Source organism: Accipiter gentilis, chromosome 4 (assembly GCF_929443795.1).
Source record: "Accipiter gentilis chromosome 4, bAccGen1.1, whole genome shotgun sequence".
Classification (NCBI taxonomy): domain Eukaryota; kingdom Metazoa; phylum Chordata; class Aves; order Accipitriformes; family Accipitridae; genus Astur; species Astur gentilis.
The window spans coordinates 42,504,935-42,524,042 of record NC_064883.1 but is presented as its reverse complement, the minus strand read 5'-3'; the positions used below and the strand labels follow the sequence as shown (position 1 = coordinate 42,524,042).

At 46.3% G+C, this 19,108-nt stretch overlaps 3 protein-coding genes across 6 annotated transcripts in view; 1 reads left to right on the top strand and 2 right to left on the bottom strand.

The window, feature by feature from the left end:
- Positions 1-1,905, top strand: part of DLEC1 (DLEC1 cilia and flagella associated protein) — a 39,680-nt gene extending 37,775 nt beyond the window's left edge. Inside the window, exon 38 of the mRNA XM_049798476.1 lies at positions 1,383-1,905. Within this exon, the coding sequence (XP_049654433.1) occupies positions 1,383-1,497 (115 nt within the window). The 3' untranslated portion in view covers positions 1,498-1,905. The remainder of the gene's footprint in view (positions 1-1,382) is intronic.
- Positions 1,906-2,551: 646 nt separating this feature from the next.
- ACAA1 (acetyl-CoA acyltransferase 1) lies at positions 2,552-14,452 on the bottom strand. Of its 3 annotated transcripts, none has more exons than XM_049798478.1 (12): positions 14,227-14,452; positions 13,143-13,236; positions 12,793-12,850; positions 11,881-11,960; positions 11,380-11,422; positions 9,052-9,150; positions 8,549-8,629; positions 6,478-6,668; positions 6,199-6,378; positions 5,392-5,447; positions 4,713-4,858; positions 2,552-3,719 (listed from the first exon to the last, which is right to left on the bottom strand). In XM_049798478.1, exons 1-12 carry the CDS (start codon positions 14,437-14,439, stop codon positions 3,644-3,646), a joined length of 1,317 nt encoding a protein of 438 aa, XP_049654435.1. In that variant the 5' UTR covers positions 14,440-14,452; the 3' UTR covers positions 2,552-3,643. The 3 variants fall into 3 exon arrangements, with proteins under 3 accessions (XP_049654435.1, XP_049654437.1, XP_049654436.1); XM_049798480.1 differs by lacking the exon at positions 14,227-14,452 and adding an exon at positions 13,311-14,076; XM_049798479.1 differs by lacking the exon at positions 14,227-14,452 and adding an exon at positions 13,708-14,076 and having other exon boundaries at positions 13,143-13,561.
- A 634-nt stretch (positions 14,453-15,086) lies between these two features.
- Positions 15,087-19,108, bottom strand: part of LOC126037884 (mitogen-activated protein kinase kinase kinase 3-like) — an 83,811-nt gene continuing 79,789 nt past the window's right edge. For both annotated transcript variants that reach the window (XM_049798787.1, XM_049798788.1), the window contains exon 17: positions 15,087-18,071. In XM_049798787.1, coding sequence (XP_049654744.1) covers positions 17,843-18,071 — 229 coding nt within the window. In that variant the 3' untranslated portion in view covers positions 15,087-17,842. The remainder of the gene's footprint in view (positions 18,072-19,108) is intronic.

Genomic DNA, 19,108 nt, shown 5'->3' with positions numbered 1-19,108 from the left:
AATATCGTTCTAATTATGTTTATGGACATCTTATCATTTTGTCAAGGCTAGGAATTAGTTGTGAATGGCTGAGGTAGTGACCTAAAGCCTTTAATTTCTTTGCTCTAATTAGGGAGCTGCAATTCCTGTAAGAAAATTCAGCTTCCCTTACAAATTAGTTTCTTGGAAGTTGTTATACATGGTGGCAGACAGTTTAAGACAAGTCTATCCCAGTGATTTCAGAGAACTCTGAACACTGCTGACAGAGAAGTTTCAAGAACCAAACTACAGGTGACACAAGTTACTGTCGTAACTTCGATCTCCCTGGAACGGGCTGTGAGCTCTCCACCCGTGGAGCTACTGAAACCTCAGTGGGACGAAGCCTTGAGCAGCTGCTCTAAGCTGTCCCTGCTATGAGCAGCGTGGTCGACCAGAGACCTCCCCAGGGTCCCAACTGCCTAAATTTTTCTGGAGCGCTTCTGAATATGCCTGAAGCACTTCTTTTTGTCTGACAACAGATAAGCTAATGAGCATGTCTGGAAGTACCAGAAAGCAAAAATGTTGCTGTATAGCAGCCAGCTCGTCTGTTTAGCTCCAGACAAAGAATTCCCAACACAGCAGAGCTCAGGACCAGCATAGCATTAGTAAATAATTATATGCAAGGCGTGAGGTGATCTTAATAATTCACCTCTCTAAATCAGTGGTCTTCCTACAGGGGAATTTTGTACGAGAAGGAAAAAATAAAAGTTGTCTGGCAGAGTAGGCTTTTGCCTCAGGCCTTTACAACAACCATCTCTTAGACGCAAAGACATCCTTCAGATGAACAGTCTCAGTAATGTTGGGTAGCGTTAGCCTTAGGCAAATTATACCGTAAGACTTCCACCTAGTACAAAACTACGCTTGCCATAAGCTTTTTGCTGTTGATTTACAACCTGGACTCCATTGACTGCCCCTCGTCCTAGGGGAGTTGACAGAAACTTTTCCGTTTCAAACTCTGTCTGTCACAGGGATGAGTTTTCACATCAAGGCAACACGGGCGTTTGCTCCCAAACCCTAGCCCCCCCCAGCAGACCTTCATTTTATTTATTTAACTAAAATAGAATTTCACAAGTAGGAAGATACTCAAGTTCTTCTTTCAAACATGAAGTTAATAATCCAATGTCTTTACTTCATGTACAGACTGGACCATTCTTCTCAAACATCCTATATGTAGCTGTGGGATGTAACACTATGAAGTGAGATTGCCACCTGCAGACTTGACACAGTGCTTGTGACTAGGAGCAGTTTATGCCTTAGGGAACCATTCTCCCCTCTTTCCTCCACAAAGTAACTAATCTCACCCTTAAACACAGAATTGCATCTAGCTGTATGTAACCGAACTGTCTTTTTGCTCTGCATTTTAGGAGCGACATTGAATACGAAACTATGGTGACCATTACTGGAATACTGGGAGAGAATCCTTGCAAGCTACAGCTCAGGGGACGAGGAACATACGATGGAAAGTATGAAGACCTGTAATTTAAGCAAGACAATGTGGGACAAATGTCAAGGTAATGGGGTTGGATGCAGATGTACCATCAGTTGAGCCTGTATTTCCATCTATGTCAGTTGTTTTAACATGGACTGGAATTTTAGCAGAATAAAATTTTAAAGTTATGAGGAGAAAAAGTTCATGGTACTTTAAAAAAAGTAGTCATAATCTCATTCTGTGCTATTGCTTTTATTGCTGTGATAAGCTTACCGTTACCCACAGAACCAAGCTCTGCAAAATAATCGGTTTTAGATTGCAAAGCTATGGTTAACAGGCCAAAATCCTCTGCATATCACAGTATGCCTCAAATGACAATTGAAGACTGTTTGTACCTTAAAAAATAGCTTTTGTTTTGCCTTGTTTATTTGTTTGACATTAAAATGGACACTGACATATAACAAAGGCAAGAATTAGTGAATAGGCCAGAATCCCCCAGGCTATTTTCTCAGCGCCTTACATGAAAAGGGGAAGAGCCAACTTTCCCTGGACTCCTTGGAAAATTACCAACCTGCATGTTTCATCATGCTTGGGTTTTGAGAGCATCCCCTTCAGCTACAGAGGGAGGAACCCTTCCTCCTTTTAATTCTTTCCCCCCACATGGTTCCCATTTACTCACACTTCTCTTGAAATGTTTTTAGTATTACTTTAGCTAAAGGTCACTGAAATTCCCACTTCTGAGCCTGTTAAGTTTTCCACTCCCGTCATATAAAAGGTTTTTGTTAAAGGCAGTATGTGTGCGGAGGAGGGGGCTGCAATCCACACTGAAGGAGAACAAAAGATATACAATAGCTGCCTTCTGCCTAGTTTAAAACAGGCTTGTACTAGCAATGAGAACTCATTTTATACACAGGACCCTCACTGTGAAAAAAGGACTCTCGATGATGCTAATGCCCCTCTGCCCCCTCTATATAATTTAATTGGTTTTGCTCTAAAATATAGCACATGTGATTGCCAAGTGAGGCAGGCTATAGAACAAGAATGAAAATATCTCTGTTATTTGAAGGTCATGATTAGCTAATCATCATAAAAAGAAAACAAATATATTGCAAAACCCCAGTTGTATTATTAAGTGCAAAAACAAGAGCCAGGACAAGGAACTTCAGTCTGTGTTACAAAATTAAACTTTGCTAACATGTCAAAGACGATGAGTACATTTCTTTTTCAAACTGTTAGCTCTGAGTTTCAGTGATCTTTCTGCTCATGAGAGAGAGAACAGGTAAGGGAGACTTCACAAGATAAATACACATTTGTATTAGCAATGAAGTACAGAGATGTCACTGATGTTCATGTAAGTGCTTGCAGTAAGAGTAATGCTGAAATCTGTTTTATGTTAGGTAATTAAATATTGAGCATAAGCTTGTGCTCTAAGGTAAGAGTCACACAAGCTGATAATTAGAAATGTGTTGTAAAAGATGGAATGGCCGCTTTCAAACTCCTGGCTTCTAGCAGTTCAGCCTATTCAGGCACCTCCTGCGTATATTATATTCTAGTTCTTCCACTTTCCCCTACTGGAGCCTTGAGAGCAGCTTGGTTGAAATCAGGAAGCTACAGCACATCCTCCAGCACAGGGACAATTTAAGACATAGCCAACTTATGACTTGGATAGGACAGACAGAGTTGTAAAGGAAATGATGTTAAGTCTCTGCACGGCTTTCAAAATGAGCTGTTCTAGACTTCTTGCAAGATGGTGAAATCTTTTAAGAAAACCCTGGAAAAGCCTTTACCTGTGCACTGATGTTTTTGTTTTGAGCGACCCTTTTAGACAATCTGTCATACAAAAATACTGTACCATGAACTACTACTCTCTGGTAATAATTCACAGAATAAAGGGATCGATTAAATTAGAAATATTCATTCATCATCACCACATAAGGGCCTGGAGTTGAACTTCAGCTGCACTAATTTCTCCTCTCATGTCAGGATGCTTTTTAACTCTGAAGCAAATGCCAGTTTTGCATTTTCCCACCTGCTTAGTAGATCTGTACGATTTATTCTACTTTGCCATTTGTGCCTCAAATTTGTAGATCTAGTCATGAATCCCGGAATCCACTTGATTTCACAGTGCAAATCATTTCCTATTATTAGAGAAGGCAGAGAATTAGCTGTCCTGTTGTTTCATCAGTACACTGGAGTTTAGTTCCCTGGGTACTCAAATACTGCTGCAGCGCCCATGCCAGTTCCAATGCACATTGATACAACACCATATGCTCTGAAACGGAAGAACACATGGAATTAAGGCGACAGATCAGTTTTAGATCATCTGGGGAAAAAAGAATACAATAAATTTGAGCTACCCACTGCTCTCCTGTGTCACCAAGAGATTCTAACTCTAGAGCAGGTCCCAGTGCCCTGGAGTTCTTGCAGGGTGTTGTTTGCAGAGCACGTGGACAGAGGAGTCTCTGCCTGCTTTCCGGAGAGTATGCCAGAAGCAAGCTCCTCAGCCACCTGCCTCAGACATATATGAGCAGCAAGCTCAAGCTAGAAGAACTCCTTTGATTCAGGTGGGTTGAGGAAGAACTCTTCCTCTCCTGCCTCCTACCACTGCCCTTCACAGGGCTTTGCTATGTAGAAGTTCAAGGTAAATTTGGATAGTCAGATGACGTGCAGTTGGATTTGTGGAAAAACAGAGTGGAAAGCCTGGTTTCAGAGCAAGTTCTTCCACTTTGGTTTGAGGTGGTTTATTGTTACTGCCCAATTTGCTTGGCATTTAACAGCTCGCCACCACTGTTACACTCTCCTCTAAGCCACGGCACAGCTCTTCCTAAGATGCAAGTGCAGCGACACTCTATGTGCCAGCACCAAAGGGAGCAGTGACAGAGCCAGCCAGCAGTACCTACCAGCTTTATTCCATACATCAGGAAGAGCCCGAGCCCTGGGCAGAGAGCTGGGACCAGACTGTCACAAAGCTGGATGCAGCCCAGCCTTGCAGAGCCACCAGCTCTGACCACCAACTCGCTCCTCTAACACTGCATGGTGGAGGTGTCTACCCCAGGGCCCTGCACCGCCACAGACCAGGAGAGACTCCATGTGCAGGGGCAGCGAGACATGACACAGCCCTCCCTAAAGAGGACCACCGGGAATTCACATGCAAAGCTATCAAAGGGATGGAAAAAGCTTAACCCAAACTGATTGTTACCTCTGAGCCTAAGTTACTTACATACACATAAGGCATTAAGGCTAATTACTGTTCCTCAGTGCTCACCTTTTCCCTCTGCGCTTCAATTCATTGAGCAAAGTGACAACTTGACGAGCACCAGTACAGCCCAGTGGGTGCCCCAGTGCTATTGCTCCTCCCAGGGGGTTGACCTTCTCCATGGGAATGCCCAGCTTTTCAACACAGTACACAGCCTAGAAAGACAGAGGGAACGGTTTCATGGAGATGCTCTCACCTCCGTTTATTCTCAGCTCTCCTGCAGAAGCGAGTTAAGCCTATCAACTCCATCTCAAACTCAGCCCGCTACTTCCTGACAGGCATGTCACAGATTTGTGGAAGACACAGTAGTGGAGTTTCTACCTTTCACTAAGGACCTCCAAATTAGTGAGTGTGCAACACATTCACACTGACACCACCTGATAACAAATGACAGCCCTTGTGAAACAGATTCTGTAAGTTGGTATGAGGATACAATAGTAAAGATTACATTCGTATTCAGTGGACATATTTTTCTCATTTTCTTTGGTTTTTTTTAAAATATTAAGCTGTATAAGCAATGCCCTGCTTTTTTTTTTTTTTGAGGGAAAGGGAAAATAGCCTGCACATGTTATTAACATTTGGTTGAAGATGTAATATGTGGAACAAGTCTGAATCTTAATTTGCAGACCAAGCTGAAATATGCTCAGCTACCAAGCAATGTAGCAACTCAGACAGGATGATCACTCACCTGGCTTGCAAAGGCTTCATTAATTTCATATATATCAATGTCATTCAGAGTCAGACCTATGGTTCAGAAAAGTCAGGATTTAAAAGGAGATATGACGGCCTCTCTTTATGAATCCTAGTTCTACTCCACTAATGACAAAAAGAGGGGAACCTTGGCTCCATGTGGGCTATCTACACCTGTACGTGTGTTTCTGTACATCTAAAGACTGCAAAAATGTCACATCCATGGTATTGTGTCACTGAGTTTGCCAAGCTTCCTTAGATTAAATGTGATTTCTTTGCAGAGGGATTAAAGATTGAAGGGTATTTTGAGACTGAAAGATAAAACTATAGCTGAGCTTGTGACCATAGCAATGATATGCAGACACAACAATAATCATCAGCTATAAAAGCTATTTAACCTGATGAATATGATAAGAACCCTGAGGAAAGCTTGTTCCACTGTTCATATGCCAAAATTGTAAAGCAAAAAAACCCCAAACCAAACACAAAACCCACACGCTGGTCATATTAAGGAAGAAAAAACAGCACTACATGATCACTAAATCACTTGCCACATGTTAACTGCTTGTTGAGACCATGCAGGGATTTAATCCTGAGCTTCTCAAAGGCACGTGAATGACAATTTATACATGAGTACAAGTAAACAGTATTACAATAATCCCAGTTGGAATCTCTTTTAAGGTTTTGAATTTAAGTTCACTGTTCCTATGGCTGATAGCTGCACATGCTAGAATAGTATAATCTTAAATTTCAGTCCACAGAGTCTGATTTGCCAAACACTGTACGAATGACAAGGGGTTCTTACCTGCCTTCTCCACAGCTACAGGGATTGCGTAGGCTGGTCCTATACCCATAACATCGGGTGGGACTCCAACCACAGCAAAGGACCTGAGCACCCCCAGGACTGGGAGTCCCAGTTGTGCTGCTTTTGAGCGTTTTGCCAGGAGAACAGCAGCTGCTCCATCACTGACTTGGCTGGCATTACCTGTTGGAACAGATCTATTAACATCTTTTTTGCCTAAGCACATTCTATTACAAGGCAGGTAAACCACAGGAACAACATAAATTTAACAAAAGAGCTGACCTGCTGTAGTGCTACCATCCTGTTTGAAGGCGGGCTTCAGCTTTGCCAAACCTTCCAGGGTCGTGGAGGGCCTAATCCCTTCATCTTGGTGCACGGTGATTGTTTTTCGGTTGCCCTGATCATCTAGAACAGCAGTCTTCACTGGAACAATCTCAGTTTTAAACAGTCCCATCTGCTGAGCTTTTGCTGCTCTGTTAAAGAAGAATATAAAAAGTTAAAATATTCTGGAGGTGAATTGCAAGGGAACTAACACCAAGAAAACCAGTTAGTAAGAGTATGAACTAAGGTGTGACTTTGTATACAGGCACATCATCACTGAGTAGTGGATGGGAAGACAGGCAAATACTTATTTCCATTCATGGGAAGAAAAACTTCTTGCCTCTATGTCACAGGAAATAAATCTCTAACATTATGGGCATTCTCCCCAAACCCAAGTCACAGGATCACACGCTTCTGAGCAAGATCCCCGTTCTGTTCTCATCAACACCTCTGTGACCGACCACCAGCAGCCCACAGCATGAAGCTGTACTTGTCCAGTAGTACGGCCACACCACAATTGTAACAAAATAAATGAATCCTGATGTTCAAACATCAATTCTTATTTCTGAGTTTAAACAGGGCAAGTGGGCTAAGCCTCTACATAACACTAACGATTTCTGACAAGTTAGGGAATGGCTAAAGTTTCACTCATTCCTGGTTTTGTCTTGCTAAAGACAAGTTGAGCTTCAGACCACAGACTTCAGGTATAATCTTCTAGCATTTAAATGTAACCTTTCAACCCTAAATGATTGCAATTTATGTTGCATAGTTCAGTGTGACTTCATAGAAGGGTATCAATTAATTTAGCAGTAAAGGTGCAGCAAAGACAGGGTCTGGTCCCTGAGACAGCAGCATTAGTAGTAGGGAACAACTGACATGACTGGACTGGTAAAAGTAGGCGGAATGCAATTAGCTAAATTATAATTAGCTCAGGACACACAGTTTTAATCTTTCATATCAACAAGGTGTTTAAAAGCCTTCACAGTAAAGCTGATATAGAAGATTTCCCTTCCAGCAGCAGAGCACCCTTTACAGGGAATAGAAATTGGAGACCGAAAGCTTGTTTTACTCCCTCATCACTTTACACTTTTACTAATAAAATAAAAATATTTAATACTCCCAGGTAAGCGAGAGTTAGAGCGAAGTGCTGAAGGACAGATCAGTAATTCTGCAGACATCCTGAGACCGAGGCCAGAAAATCACCCCTTTCCTCATGCGAGAGGCGAGGATCGCGTTCACATAGCCTTTTGCGTTATCAGTTCAATGTCAGTGAGAAAGGCTGGCATGCCAAGTTCCCTAAGAAGCAGAGCCAGAATTTAAAGGTTAACTGGCCTGTGCAGTGGCTTCCTGTATTAGATAAATAACTGGACCGGGGTGATGCTTAAACAGAGTCCTGAAAGTTAGTTTAACTCTTTGATGGCAGCAACTTTAACATATCACCTGCCACTGGACTGCCAGTACAGCCCCATGGATTCCAGGGGTCAGTTGACTTTGGCAGTGATTTAACCTAAGAGGAAGGTTATTAGAGGTAGAATTGGACTCACTTGGAGCCAAACACCTGCAGCGAATACAAGCACTCTTCTCAAACTCAGCAGTTCTCTAGAAACTGCTACATTTAAACATTCCCTCTTAGGAAAGGTTCCTTCTGCTGCCACTCCTGCGTTCAGTTTCAGATGATACCGAGCCAAAGCCACTATGAAAATACTGCACCATACATTCGTTTCATGAACCTCACAGAGGTTGTATCCTTTGGACGCTGAAAAATACAGGGGCACTCACTGCTCAAGGCTCGCAAAATTAGTCACACAATCCCCAGTACAGTTCTGGGCTTGGGTTTCATTATCACGCAACCCGGGACATGCACTGATCTTCGCTCTGATCATCTCAAGCTTCTTTACTCACTATTAAGGTTTGGAAGGCAACACGAAGGCTGCACATAACTCTTGGGAAGTAGCAATGCATTTTCCATCTGTATTTATTCCTTAACTAAAAGGTTTAAAAAAAAAAAAAAAAAAAAAAAAAAGGCATTTACTTTTGTTGGGAAGCCAAGGCAAAGGCATCTTGCTTCTTTCGGGAAACTCCAAACTTCTCTGCCACATTTTCTGAGGTTATTCTGGGGAAAACAAAATCACAGAATTAATCCAACGACACAGCTGATGAAGCTGCAGTTAGCTCCTACTAAGACAACACAAGGTACAAGCAGTGGCTTCAGTCTCAAAGCTAACTGCTGCCTTCTCCATCTAAAACTGCTTGGCAGAAGCAAAGCCTGAATCAAATCTAGGATCAAAACAAGGTTCAAATCCATTCTCCTTGCTCATTAAGCTGTTGAGCTTAAGACATATGACAAGGAAATCTTTCATCAGAGTTGCTGATCTCCCCCCTGTTTCATGCAATTAATCTTCTACCACAACCAAGGAGGATGCCAACACATACAGACCCAAGCTCACCCCATTCAGATTGATTTGAAACAGTACTGTCACCGAAGAGACAGACCACCTAGAAAACCCTTGAACTTTGGGCAGAGGAAACACTTACCCCATAGGAATAAGGCAGTCTCGAGCTTTGTTGTTTTCCATCATACTGGAACTGATATCACCAGGGTTATTTGCACTTCTAAGGGACATCGTTTCCACACTAAACACAAGACAAATTTAAATTTGCTACTGGGGCTTTCATACTATATTTCTGGTAATTGCTCACTTAAGACTGATCAAAACTCAAATATCTTGACAACATGCTTTCCTATCACCCTACAGAAATGCAGCTAATAATTAAGAACTGGCTGAGGCAGCAGCTCTTCAATCATCAATATAAGAATTACCATGAAAAGAAAACAGATTGCTGATTAAATTGATCCTTGTTTCACTAAGAACAGGATACCAATGTCAACAGTTAATTTCTTGTCTGTCCACAGCTAGGAAGGAATTGCTAATGATTCTGGCACTTTTGTCCTCAAACATAACGAGAAACCTAAGGTCCTAGGACTGGAATTTCCAGTGAGATTGTCAACAGCCATAAAAATGCCACTTACAGCTTAAGAACTGGTTGGCAGTATAATAAGAAAAGTATTAAGCAAACCATGATAAAGAGACTTCAGTGAGTTATGCCATTTGTATTTTGCAACACGAGGAATTTAAGACATGGATCCCAGAGGCTGCAGTCTTTGACCTACAAGTGAGTTAACCCATTGAAGATATCCAAATTTACTGCAGAAACACACAGCCATCACTTAAGACTAGTAAGCTTTTGTAAAGTTGGTCTAGACTATGAAACCTACGAGGGGAAGAGGGTTCGAATTCTACTCTGCACCACACGAATACACTCACGAAGAGTAAATAACAAACCATTCACGGAGAACACAAGACAAGCAGAAAATAAGGTTTTTCACCAAGCAGCTTATCGTAAGTGCTATCAGGAATTTAAACTAACTCTAATATGGGACACTGCATTACCTGACTTCAGCTACATGTACTCCCTGAAGGAAGGTATAGAATCAGGTTTTAAGTAAGAGCAAACCACAGCTACTGCGTTTTGTGTTGTCATCCAGTATCTCTCCACCTACACAGTCGGTGAGTCCACTCAGGGGAAGAGCATGACTTGGGTTAAACTCAACTCACAACAGCTATTTATAACTTACTGATTTTATTGTCTTCATGAAGGACCCTGCAGGGTAAAGGCCAGAAAACTTCTCACAATGAAACACCGATGGCTTGCATACCCGAAGGTGCAAAGGGTGGATCCCAAACCATTTGAGCCTTTTAGTACTTTTAAGCATATGATTTTGGTGGACACTGCCAAGCAAGTTCTTGAAACGAGTGTGTTAAAGTGAAAGAGTGAAAAGCATCACGTGTTCGAGCACAAGCTTTCCCCGTGAACACCAAGTGCTCTGCCTACATCAGAGGAACATGCCTGTCTTGCTGAGCTGTTAATTTCACAGCAGTCTAAGAAGGGAAGGGTATTCTTAACATCAGATCTTGCTCAGCCAGGTACGTGCAGGTGCTGAGAAGTTGTAAATATAAACATTTTCCTAAGGACTACCGGATGACTGTGTACAGTAATAATTCAAGAAAGACTGAGAGTTACCAAGGTAAAGAAAAATAGAAACCCAGTATTTTAGCCTCAGGATTACTCAATACTTTTTTTAATTCGTTCTTCTGAAATAAATGTGTATGTGGTTACTAGTATTTCTCCAAAGCCAACCTAACATTTACATAATCCTCTAAAAAAATAAACACTTCTTATGACATTAGGACCAAAGCAAAGAACAGCACACGTGTCCACTGCAGAAGAACATCTCCTGTAAGTCTGTAGAACAGTTATTAGCATGAGCAGAACATAAATTTCTTTAAGACAGCTGGTAGTCTTCTAAGACACTAGTTAATTGGAGATTAGTTAAAAAGCTAATTATGGCAGGCTCTTTCAGACTGTCAGAGCTCTGCACACAAGTGGTACCCTACAGCAGGGCCAGAGGACCCTAATAAAACAGGCTTTTTGCATGCTTGTAAGAGATACACAGCCTCTTATTGCAACCCCAGCAGACACGTCACCAAGACCAAAACTTCCAGGACAATTAAAGGATTATCAAGCGTCCTCCCTCAGACCCTTTAAGATGACCCAATCTTCTGTGAAAGTATTCAGCAGCCTCTGGAAATACACAAATTGCATCTGGAGCCACCACTTAAATTCAGGTCCTAATTTTAGAGTTTATTCACCCATTTGTCAAGTGAGGACAGCATCTATTTCCTTGGCGGGGGACAGATCTGACTGGAAGGGGTTTCTAATTCCTCACACAAGAGCTATTGCAGAGGGACAGAATGCTACCTTCAGGAAGCCTAAGCAAACACCATAAAAAGACTTTCTTACCCACAGGCCAAGCCAATGTCATACGATCCATTTCGGATACCACCTGTAACAGCAGCGCACAAACATTCTTACTATCAATAAGAACAAAAGCATTTCCATTCCAGCCGTGGTTTCACGAACACCTGAGGCACCCACTACAGCCAAATGGGGCATTCCCTCCGCCCTACCGCCTGCCAGAACATGAGCCAGGTCAAGGAGCCGATGGGGCGAAAGACTAACCATGACCTGACATGCAACCAGAGAGGACTGGAGGGACACTTCTAGAAGCTGCCTGATATGGAAGTGATGGTAGAACTTATCCTCAGAAAACAAGTTATTTCTCTAGGGGTAAACTCGGCCGCTCAAGGATATAAAGGTATTCAATTAACAACAAACTGAAAATTCCTAACAGCAGAAGGCATTATTGCTATTTTTACTGCTCAGAGAGATTGGATGACAGGAGAACTGAGTACTTAGGGTGGGGCAGGCATCGACTCCCATCCAAGTGCCCATAACACTTACCAGCTATATTGATAATGGCCTGTAGCCCGGAGGAGCACTGCCGGTTCACACTCGAGCATGGCACTGTCTCTGGAATACCACTAGAAAATAAGGCAGTGTTGGCAAAAACTCAGTGACAAAAACCACCCAACAGTCCAAAACTCTAAAGAGAGCATTAAGCCACCTGATTAAATTTTAACCCTCAAGTTCAAGACAGATCCCTTTATGCATTTGTTGACCTATTTGGTCCTGCACCAAAAGAAAGCAAAGTTCATAGATAATTTCCACACTTGATCTGCGAGCGGCTCTGAGTGCTTCCCCACAGGTCTGTCTTTAGAAGATCCTCTGTAAGCAGGGCCCTCTCGTGTGCCCACTTCCCAAGCTCTGATTGGGGCCAGAAATACTGAAAAGCTCTGCATTATCCACAATTACTGGTGGGCTCTATCTGCATGTCTCTGAAGTGGTAGTCATACACTGATTTACAGAAGCAAACATCACTTGGCAACAGACACTGACTGAAATATTTGGAAGCTGGGATCCAGCTCAATATGAGCCATCGACCACCAACACTAGGAAGTGAACAGAAAGACTTGAGACAACTCGATAATTTTGGGACCATACAGAGCAGAGAGAAGTGCAGCCCTGCAGTACAGAGAAGCTGCAGGTGCAGCTGGGAGCCCACAAAACAAGATCTCCCATTCAGAGGCTCAACACAGGCAGCACAAACAGATTAAACAGCCTCACCTCTGCCTCCCTGTCCCTTTGCCAGCAGGATTCTCCCAACACTCAATCAAAGTCTAATTTCTAGGCAAAAGGTGATTCACTGTAACTTCCTAGGAGCGCATGAGCCTCATTACAACCTCTGACCCAGTGCTGCTCCGTAGTCAAAGCCTGAGAAGAAGAGGAAGAACCTTGATCTGGTTGAGAGTTTACCTTAGAAACTGTGCAACTCTTGCAATCAAAGCGCCAGCTCCAGGCTGCAGCACGTTTCCTGAGTGCAAAGATACGATTCCAGTCAATTGGTTGCACGTCCCTCACTATTTGCTGCACGCATCGAAGCAATGTTAACATCATCGTGGCTTAGTACTGTCCGGCACCCAGATCAGAGCCCCACCACTCGAAAGAACAGTCATGAAGGACGCACTGATTTCATAAACCTAACGCTACGCGCTGACCCCTTCCAACCCCGCAACACTTGCAAGTATGGGACACCAGGAGCAACCTATCCCAGAGAGCTATTCCAGATCAGGAGTTTCAAGTTTGGACAGAGGTTGTTCACTCACCCACACAGATGTCTCCCAGGACCTCAGGACGAAGACTGACATCTTGAAGGACAGCTGTCATAACAGCAGACAGCAGTTCATCAGGTGTAGTATCCTAAAAGCAGAGGGGATTAGCGCTACTCAATAAACACTGTTAACTGCCCTGTCACCAGTTCACCCTCAGGTTACCTCAGAGGACAAGTGTAAAACGGCTTAAGCAGCTTTACTCCACTTCTCAGCTCGTGATGGTTGTTGTTTTCCTACAAAAGCAGAATTACTCTGCATGTTTTTTACCCCAGGTATCTTTCAAGCACTGAACACACACACTGCTTTCTTACCTAGCTCGGTTTTATATGAGCACGCTTTGTAGGGCCTTCAAAACCAAACGACTATGGTGAGTTACATGACAAGACTTAGCAAGTAGAACCCCTCGGTTTACTCTGTGAGAGGAACAAAGGTGACCCCTCAGCTGGTGGGAAGCACCGCCGGCGTGACGAGACCTATTTTGAAGGATGACGAGCGACACGCATCCTTTGGGGCCATCCTGGCACCATGCTCTCGCCTCGGTCAGAGCCCCGGGACTCACCCAGTGAGGAAAAGGGCGCCAGGTCCATCCACCCGCCATCGGTACCCCAGCGAGCCGTGCAGGCGAGGGAGATGCCGCTTCTCCAAGCGGTTGCTCTGCTTGACTGCAGCAGGTAAAAGCAGCATGGTAGAGACCTACCCCAGGCTTTAAGGGGAGCCGGGAAACTCGTCGGTACACTGACTGAATTTTTTTTGGGGGGGGAATGCCAAGTGGTCCTGCCGCACCCGGGCCACATCCCCGCTCCCGGCGTTAAAAACGTGAGGAAACGTTGTCTTTTAGACCGCTCCACAGCCCCGCTCCTGGGCCGCGGCTGAGGGGCAGCGAGCAGGCGGGGGTCCCCAGCTCCCTGTGAGGGGGCTCAGCGCCTGGGGGTGGGGGGGGGGTGGGGGGCCTCATTGCCTGGGGGGGGGCTCAGGAGGCCCCAGCCCCCGAGGTGGGGAGGCGGGCAGGGAGGCCGCAGTACCGCCGGGAGGGGGACGGGCGGTCAGGACCCCCCTCCCCCACAGGCCCGGGCCGTACCTTGAAGCCGCCGCGCTTGGCGCGGCCGATGGCGGTCCTCCGCCCGTGCACCACCACCACATCGTCGGGGCTGGCGGCCCGCGACGAGACCCCGGCCCGGCTTCCGCAGGGTGCGGCTCGAATGCCGGTCCCGGTCCCCGGGGTGGAACCGGCGAGGTGCCCCAGCACCAGCTGCACCCGCCGCGCCGCCCCGCCGGACGGCGCCGCCGCCATCTTGTCGTCTCCGTCGCCGGGGGCGTGGGCGTGGCGGGACTCACCCCCTCGTTTGCATAGTCCCGCCCCCCGGCCCGCGATGGCCCCGCCCCCAAGGCTCCACCCAGGGTTCCGCTCCCTGCATGGAGGGGGGCAATAATAAATTGAAATAAAGACGCGAAACAAACAAACAAAAAAACTACGAAAGGAACAACTAATTAAAGATAAATAAAGGAATATTAAAATAAATGGATTTAAAATAAATAAGAAATGAGGTTGATAAAGAAAAATAAACAAAAAAAAAATAAAGGAAAGGGGGGGAAGGGGCTAGAAAGGGGGGAAAGGAAAGGTAAAGAAAAAGGAAAAAAATAAAGACGAAATAGCAATAAAGCAAAGAAGAAAAACAAAGGAAATATTTTAAAATAAAAATAAATTAATGAAAAAAATTAAAATTAAATAACTTTAAAAGGAATATAAAAACCCGTGTATTTGGGGCATTTGAACAAAGCGGGACACCAGGACAAAGGGACACGCAGAGCCGCAGGGTCCGAGAACTGCACAGATTCATTATTTTGAGCAAACCCCACCAACCATCAGCTCTACCCCTGCCTTGTCACACCACCCCACCCCCCCCAGGCCCACTGCCACCCGGGATGGTCACGGTCACGGTCACGCCAGGCAGCCCCACTAGGAAAGGACTATACTGGTGTGCAGGGGACAGGCGATGTCCCCCTCCAGCCTCCCCCACCAGAGAAAATCATTTCTCGATGGATACATGACGATGCTGCGCACAGGGAAAGCCACCAGGCCTGCTACAGGCAAAATAAAATAGAATTAAAAAACCAAAACAAAACAACCAAAAACCAACTTTACATGGCATAATATTACATTCTCTTTTCCTAGTTTCATTCTGTACATCAGAACACTGCGAGGGTTTTAAAAAATAAAAAGGCAAAGGCACCTGAGGAGTGAGTCGCACACACACACGTGCACACACGTGTGCGCACAAACACACACACACACACACACGAGCCGCATCCATCCACGGGAGGATTTGGGTGGTTTGAGGGCCTTGGGAGCGTTTTGGGGCAGCCCAGGCCTGGAGTGGCCAGGAACCCCGTTTTGCTCTCAAGGCTTTGGAAAGAAGGAAAACACCCACCCATCACTGAAGGGCTGAGAAAATCAAAACCAAACAGATTCAATGAAATAGGAGAAAACAGCTTAAAAATGGGTTTGGGTTTTGGTTTTGTTTTTTTTTTTTAGCTTTGGTGAAAACACGCTTTGTTACCCTCTTCTGACAAAACCCTTCCCAGCCAACACCGATCGTTTCTTTTTCTTGTATTTTTTTCCATCCATCCCATATTACTGAACAGATTGATGGATTTGGTCCTATTCACAGAATAAAATTCTTCATTCCCCCCTCGGAGAAAGGAGACGACTTTAACCCCCCTCCCCGAGGAGGGCTGCCCATCACCGCTGTGGTCGACTGGCACGAACCCCTGGTGCTGTCCCACCGCAGCCCCCCAGCTTCACTGGAGCCCAGCCTGGGTAATAACTGGCCTCTGCAGCTTTGCAGGCAAATTTATAGGGAATCCTTTTAGCTATTTCTTCTATTTTGCCCTAACGCTACCAGTGTTGTTTTGTTGGGTTTTTTTAAACTGAAATAACTCGAATTTTTGCTTCTGTTTTCAGAGGTGTGGACAAGGAAACGCTCCCACCGCCACACCCGCGGTGCAAAGTCTTGATCTCTTTCACGCGGAAGAATTCAAGGATGTGTGAAGTCACACGAACAACCAATTTCTCAATTTCCTCTTCAGTCCAAGCAACACTTTTCATTTTCAATTAAAAACAATATTAAAATAAACCTGTGTTTGACACACTGGCCTGAAGACAGCAACGTCCCAGGAACTGCTTATTTAACTCTTTGCTGAGCCGGGTGGAAATAGCTAATGCAGCAGTGAAGGGAGAGGTGGGATGGTGCAATTAATTTGTCCAAAACAACCAAGATCTGATTAATTAATTAGCTTCCAGGGACTCTGTGCGTGCTCCCTGCCCAGGTTTTCCAGCAGGGCAGAGCTGGTCAAAGAAGCTGTAGCCCAACTCTGCTTTCAACTGGCTCATTTTGTCCTACAACTCCAAATATACTGCAGGAAGAAATCTGCTTCCAGCTGCCCTCGACGGACGCAGCTCTGCTCTCCCGGTCTGAGGCTTCATGGTCCTGCAGCTGCTCCCTCGGGCACCACCATGGAGGTGATGTCCCCCTTCCCTGCACCCAGGGCTGGTCCCACGAGGCATGGAGGAGAAGGCACCCAGCCCTCAGCAGCCCAGATCCGCAGGCACCAGTCCTCTCTGCCTAATTTTAGGCTCCCGCTTGGGTTTTACGGAGACCCAGTGGGATCCTCCTGCAGCTCCGCTTCCAAGACGCATCGCCTTTCCTCCAGCCCCAAGCGTAGTGGCGTGGGCACGGGTTAGGGGGTCTACGGCTCTACAGCGAGCCGCCCTCGCCAAGATCCCCTCCAGCTCCCACCCGAACCCTGACGGTTCCCAGCACGAACTGGCTGGTGCTCAGCCCTGCCCACCGCAGGCATCGACAGCATTTAAACATCCTTCTGCACGGCCCGTGGCAGAGGTCCCAGGCATCCGTCCGTGGGTGTACCCCACAGAGACCTCCTGCACCCTGAAAAGACCCCCTTCTTCCAAGACTCGCACACACACGCGTGCACACGCACACACACACACACGCACAAAGGCAAAGTCAACACGGCTGCTGCATCATCGCACCCGACTCCGTGTTTTGTGCAGAGTCGAGCATCACTCCTTGATTGTAACCGCTTAAGGCACAGAACAGTATTAAACGCTGCCCCGCTGGAGACTCTGGCTGGTCCCACGACCTCCAGGAGGGTTCAGTCCCCTTGTGAACGGGGACACCCAGGTCACCCCGACTCTGTGGTCTGAGGATCATCTCCTCTGGCTTGGCCGAAGCCCCCGTCTGTTCCCCTGTGAAAGGTGGTGATCGCCACTGAGCATCTTATTCCTCCGCCGGTCCCGGGGATGCTGCCAGCGTCACTGTTGTGCTGGAGGGGGACAGATCCCATTTGCTGCACTTTCCCCAAGAGGTAAGTAACACGGCAAGGGGAGACAACCCCAGTATCGCTGGCAGCAAGGAGGTTACTTGGTCCGAGGCCAGCACCTGCGCAGTCTGGGAAAATCCCTTGCTCTGAATTCCGGGCGCCAACAGTCCCGAGCGCAGCTGGGAAATCCAACAATGTGGCGGGTGCCGAGCCAGCAACGAGCAAGACGGGGTCTGCGGCGGCCACTGCCAGGACAGCCCAGGGCAGAGGTCTGAACCGCAGAGCGCAAAAGGCCGCGGGTCTGGCGGCCGCCCCCCTCCCACCGGCGTTTCCCCATCCCCGCTGCCAGGGGCTCAGAGCCCGCAGTTGACGAAGGGGTGCCTCAGCAGGTCCTCGGCCGTTGGCCTCCGCTTCTCCTCCACAAAGATCTGCTTGAGGAAGTTGCGACAGGAGTTTGAGACGCCGTCAGGGAGCTGGGGGTTGGTGGGCTGGGTGGCGATTTTAAAAATAGCCGCCATGGCTTCAAACTCTGCCCACGGCGGCTTCTCCGTTAACATCTCCACCACGGTGCAGGCCACGCTCCTGCAACAACGCCAAGCACACAGGGGTGAGACAGCAGGTAAGGGACTGGAGTGGCGGCTGTGCATTTGAAGTCTAACCGGCTCTAGGATTGCGCCTGCCTGAACGGACCGCGCAGGGAGCAAACCCACACCAGAGATGGGCGCACATCTCTGGTATGTTTGGCCCCCTGAAGCTCGCTCTTCACACAGGTCCTTGGCGCTGGGCTCTCCATTCCCATGAGCCTGAGTGAACTTGCAAGCCTTGCCCTAAAGGTGGTGGCTTTTCTGGCTACGCTAACTGGCAGATATTAAGTTTCATGAAAGCGTGTCAGAGACCTTATTGGTCCCTGAAGGGAAACTCGGGCACAAGTTTAGACACCACAGTTTCAGCAATAGCATGTAGTTCCCCAGGAAGCCGAGCCAGATTGAACCATGTTTGCCTACGTCCAATTTCATCTCCGACGTGCATCTGAGAAGAAGCATGTCGGATGAACAGCAAAGAGCCTGAGAGGTTTCCCTCTGCTTGCTGAGAAGTCCTCATCTCAGCAGGTACCCTCTCTCCCACCTCCATTCATAACTGCTGCTAAAAAACTGAACCACATTTCCCTCTCATCAGCCAGAGCAGGTGGTGCAGGGTACATGGCTGCCTGCTAAGGACTCCCTAGGTTCCCCCCCTGCAAGCAGGGCTCTGTTGGAGGGACTAGTTTTTATTGACCCTACTTGCTTGGGCACCCAACAGAAAGCATACTGCGAAGACAGTGTTTCCTCCTCATTGGGAGGATTAGTAGTGTTATCTCAACTCTTTCAGGCTCCAGCTGACATCCTCCACAAATCAAAACATTCACAAGCAGCCAACGATTTTGGTTGTCTTCATGCCTGAGCCATATGCAAACATCTAGCAGCAGATTTTGAGAGGCCACACAAGATCCCCCTGAGCCTCTGAGCTGAGTTTAGGTAACCTAAAATCAGGGCCACCAAAACTCAACAGCTCTTTTAGCAAACTTTGTTATCAACCTGCTTTCTAGTACTGAAAAGCAGCTACGGGGATGAGCTGCACAT

Coding starts and splice junctions, on each gene's coding strand:
- ACAA1 (XM_049798478.1), bottom strand. CDS start 14,439: ATGGCGGCGGCGCCGTCCGGCGGGGCGGCGCGGCGGGTGCAGCTGGTG. Junction 11,423..11,880: donor GGCCATTATCAATATAGCTG/GTAAGTGTTATG, acceptor CTGCTGTTACAG/GTGGTATCCGAAATGGATCG. Junction 3,720..4,712: donor TTGAAGCGCAGAGGGAAAAG/GTGAGCACTGAG, acceptor CTTCCGTTTCAG/AGCATATGGTGTTGTATCAA.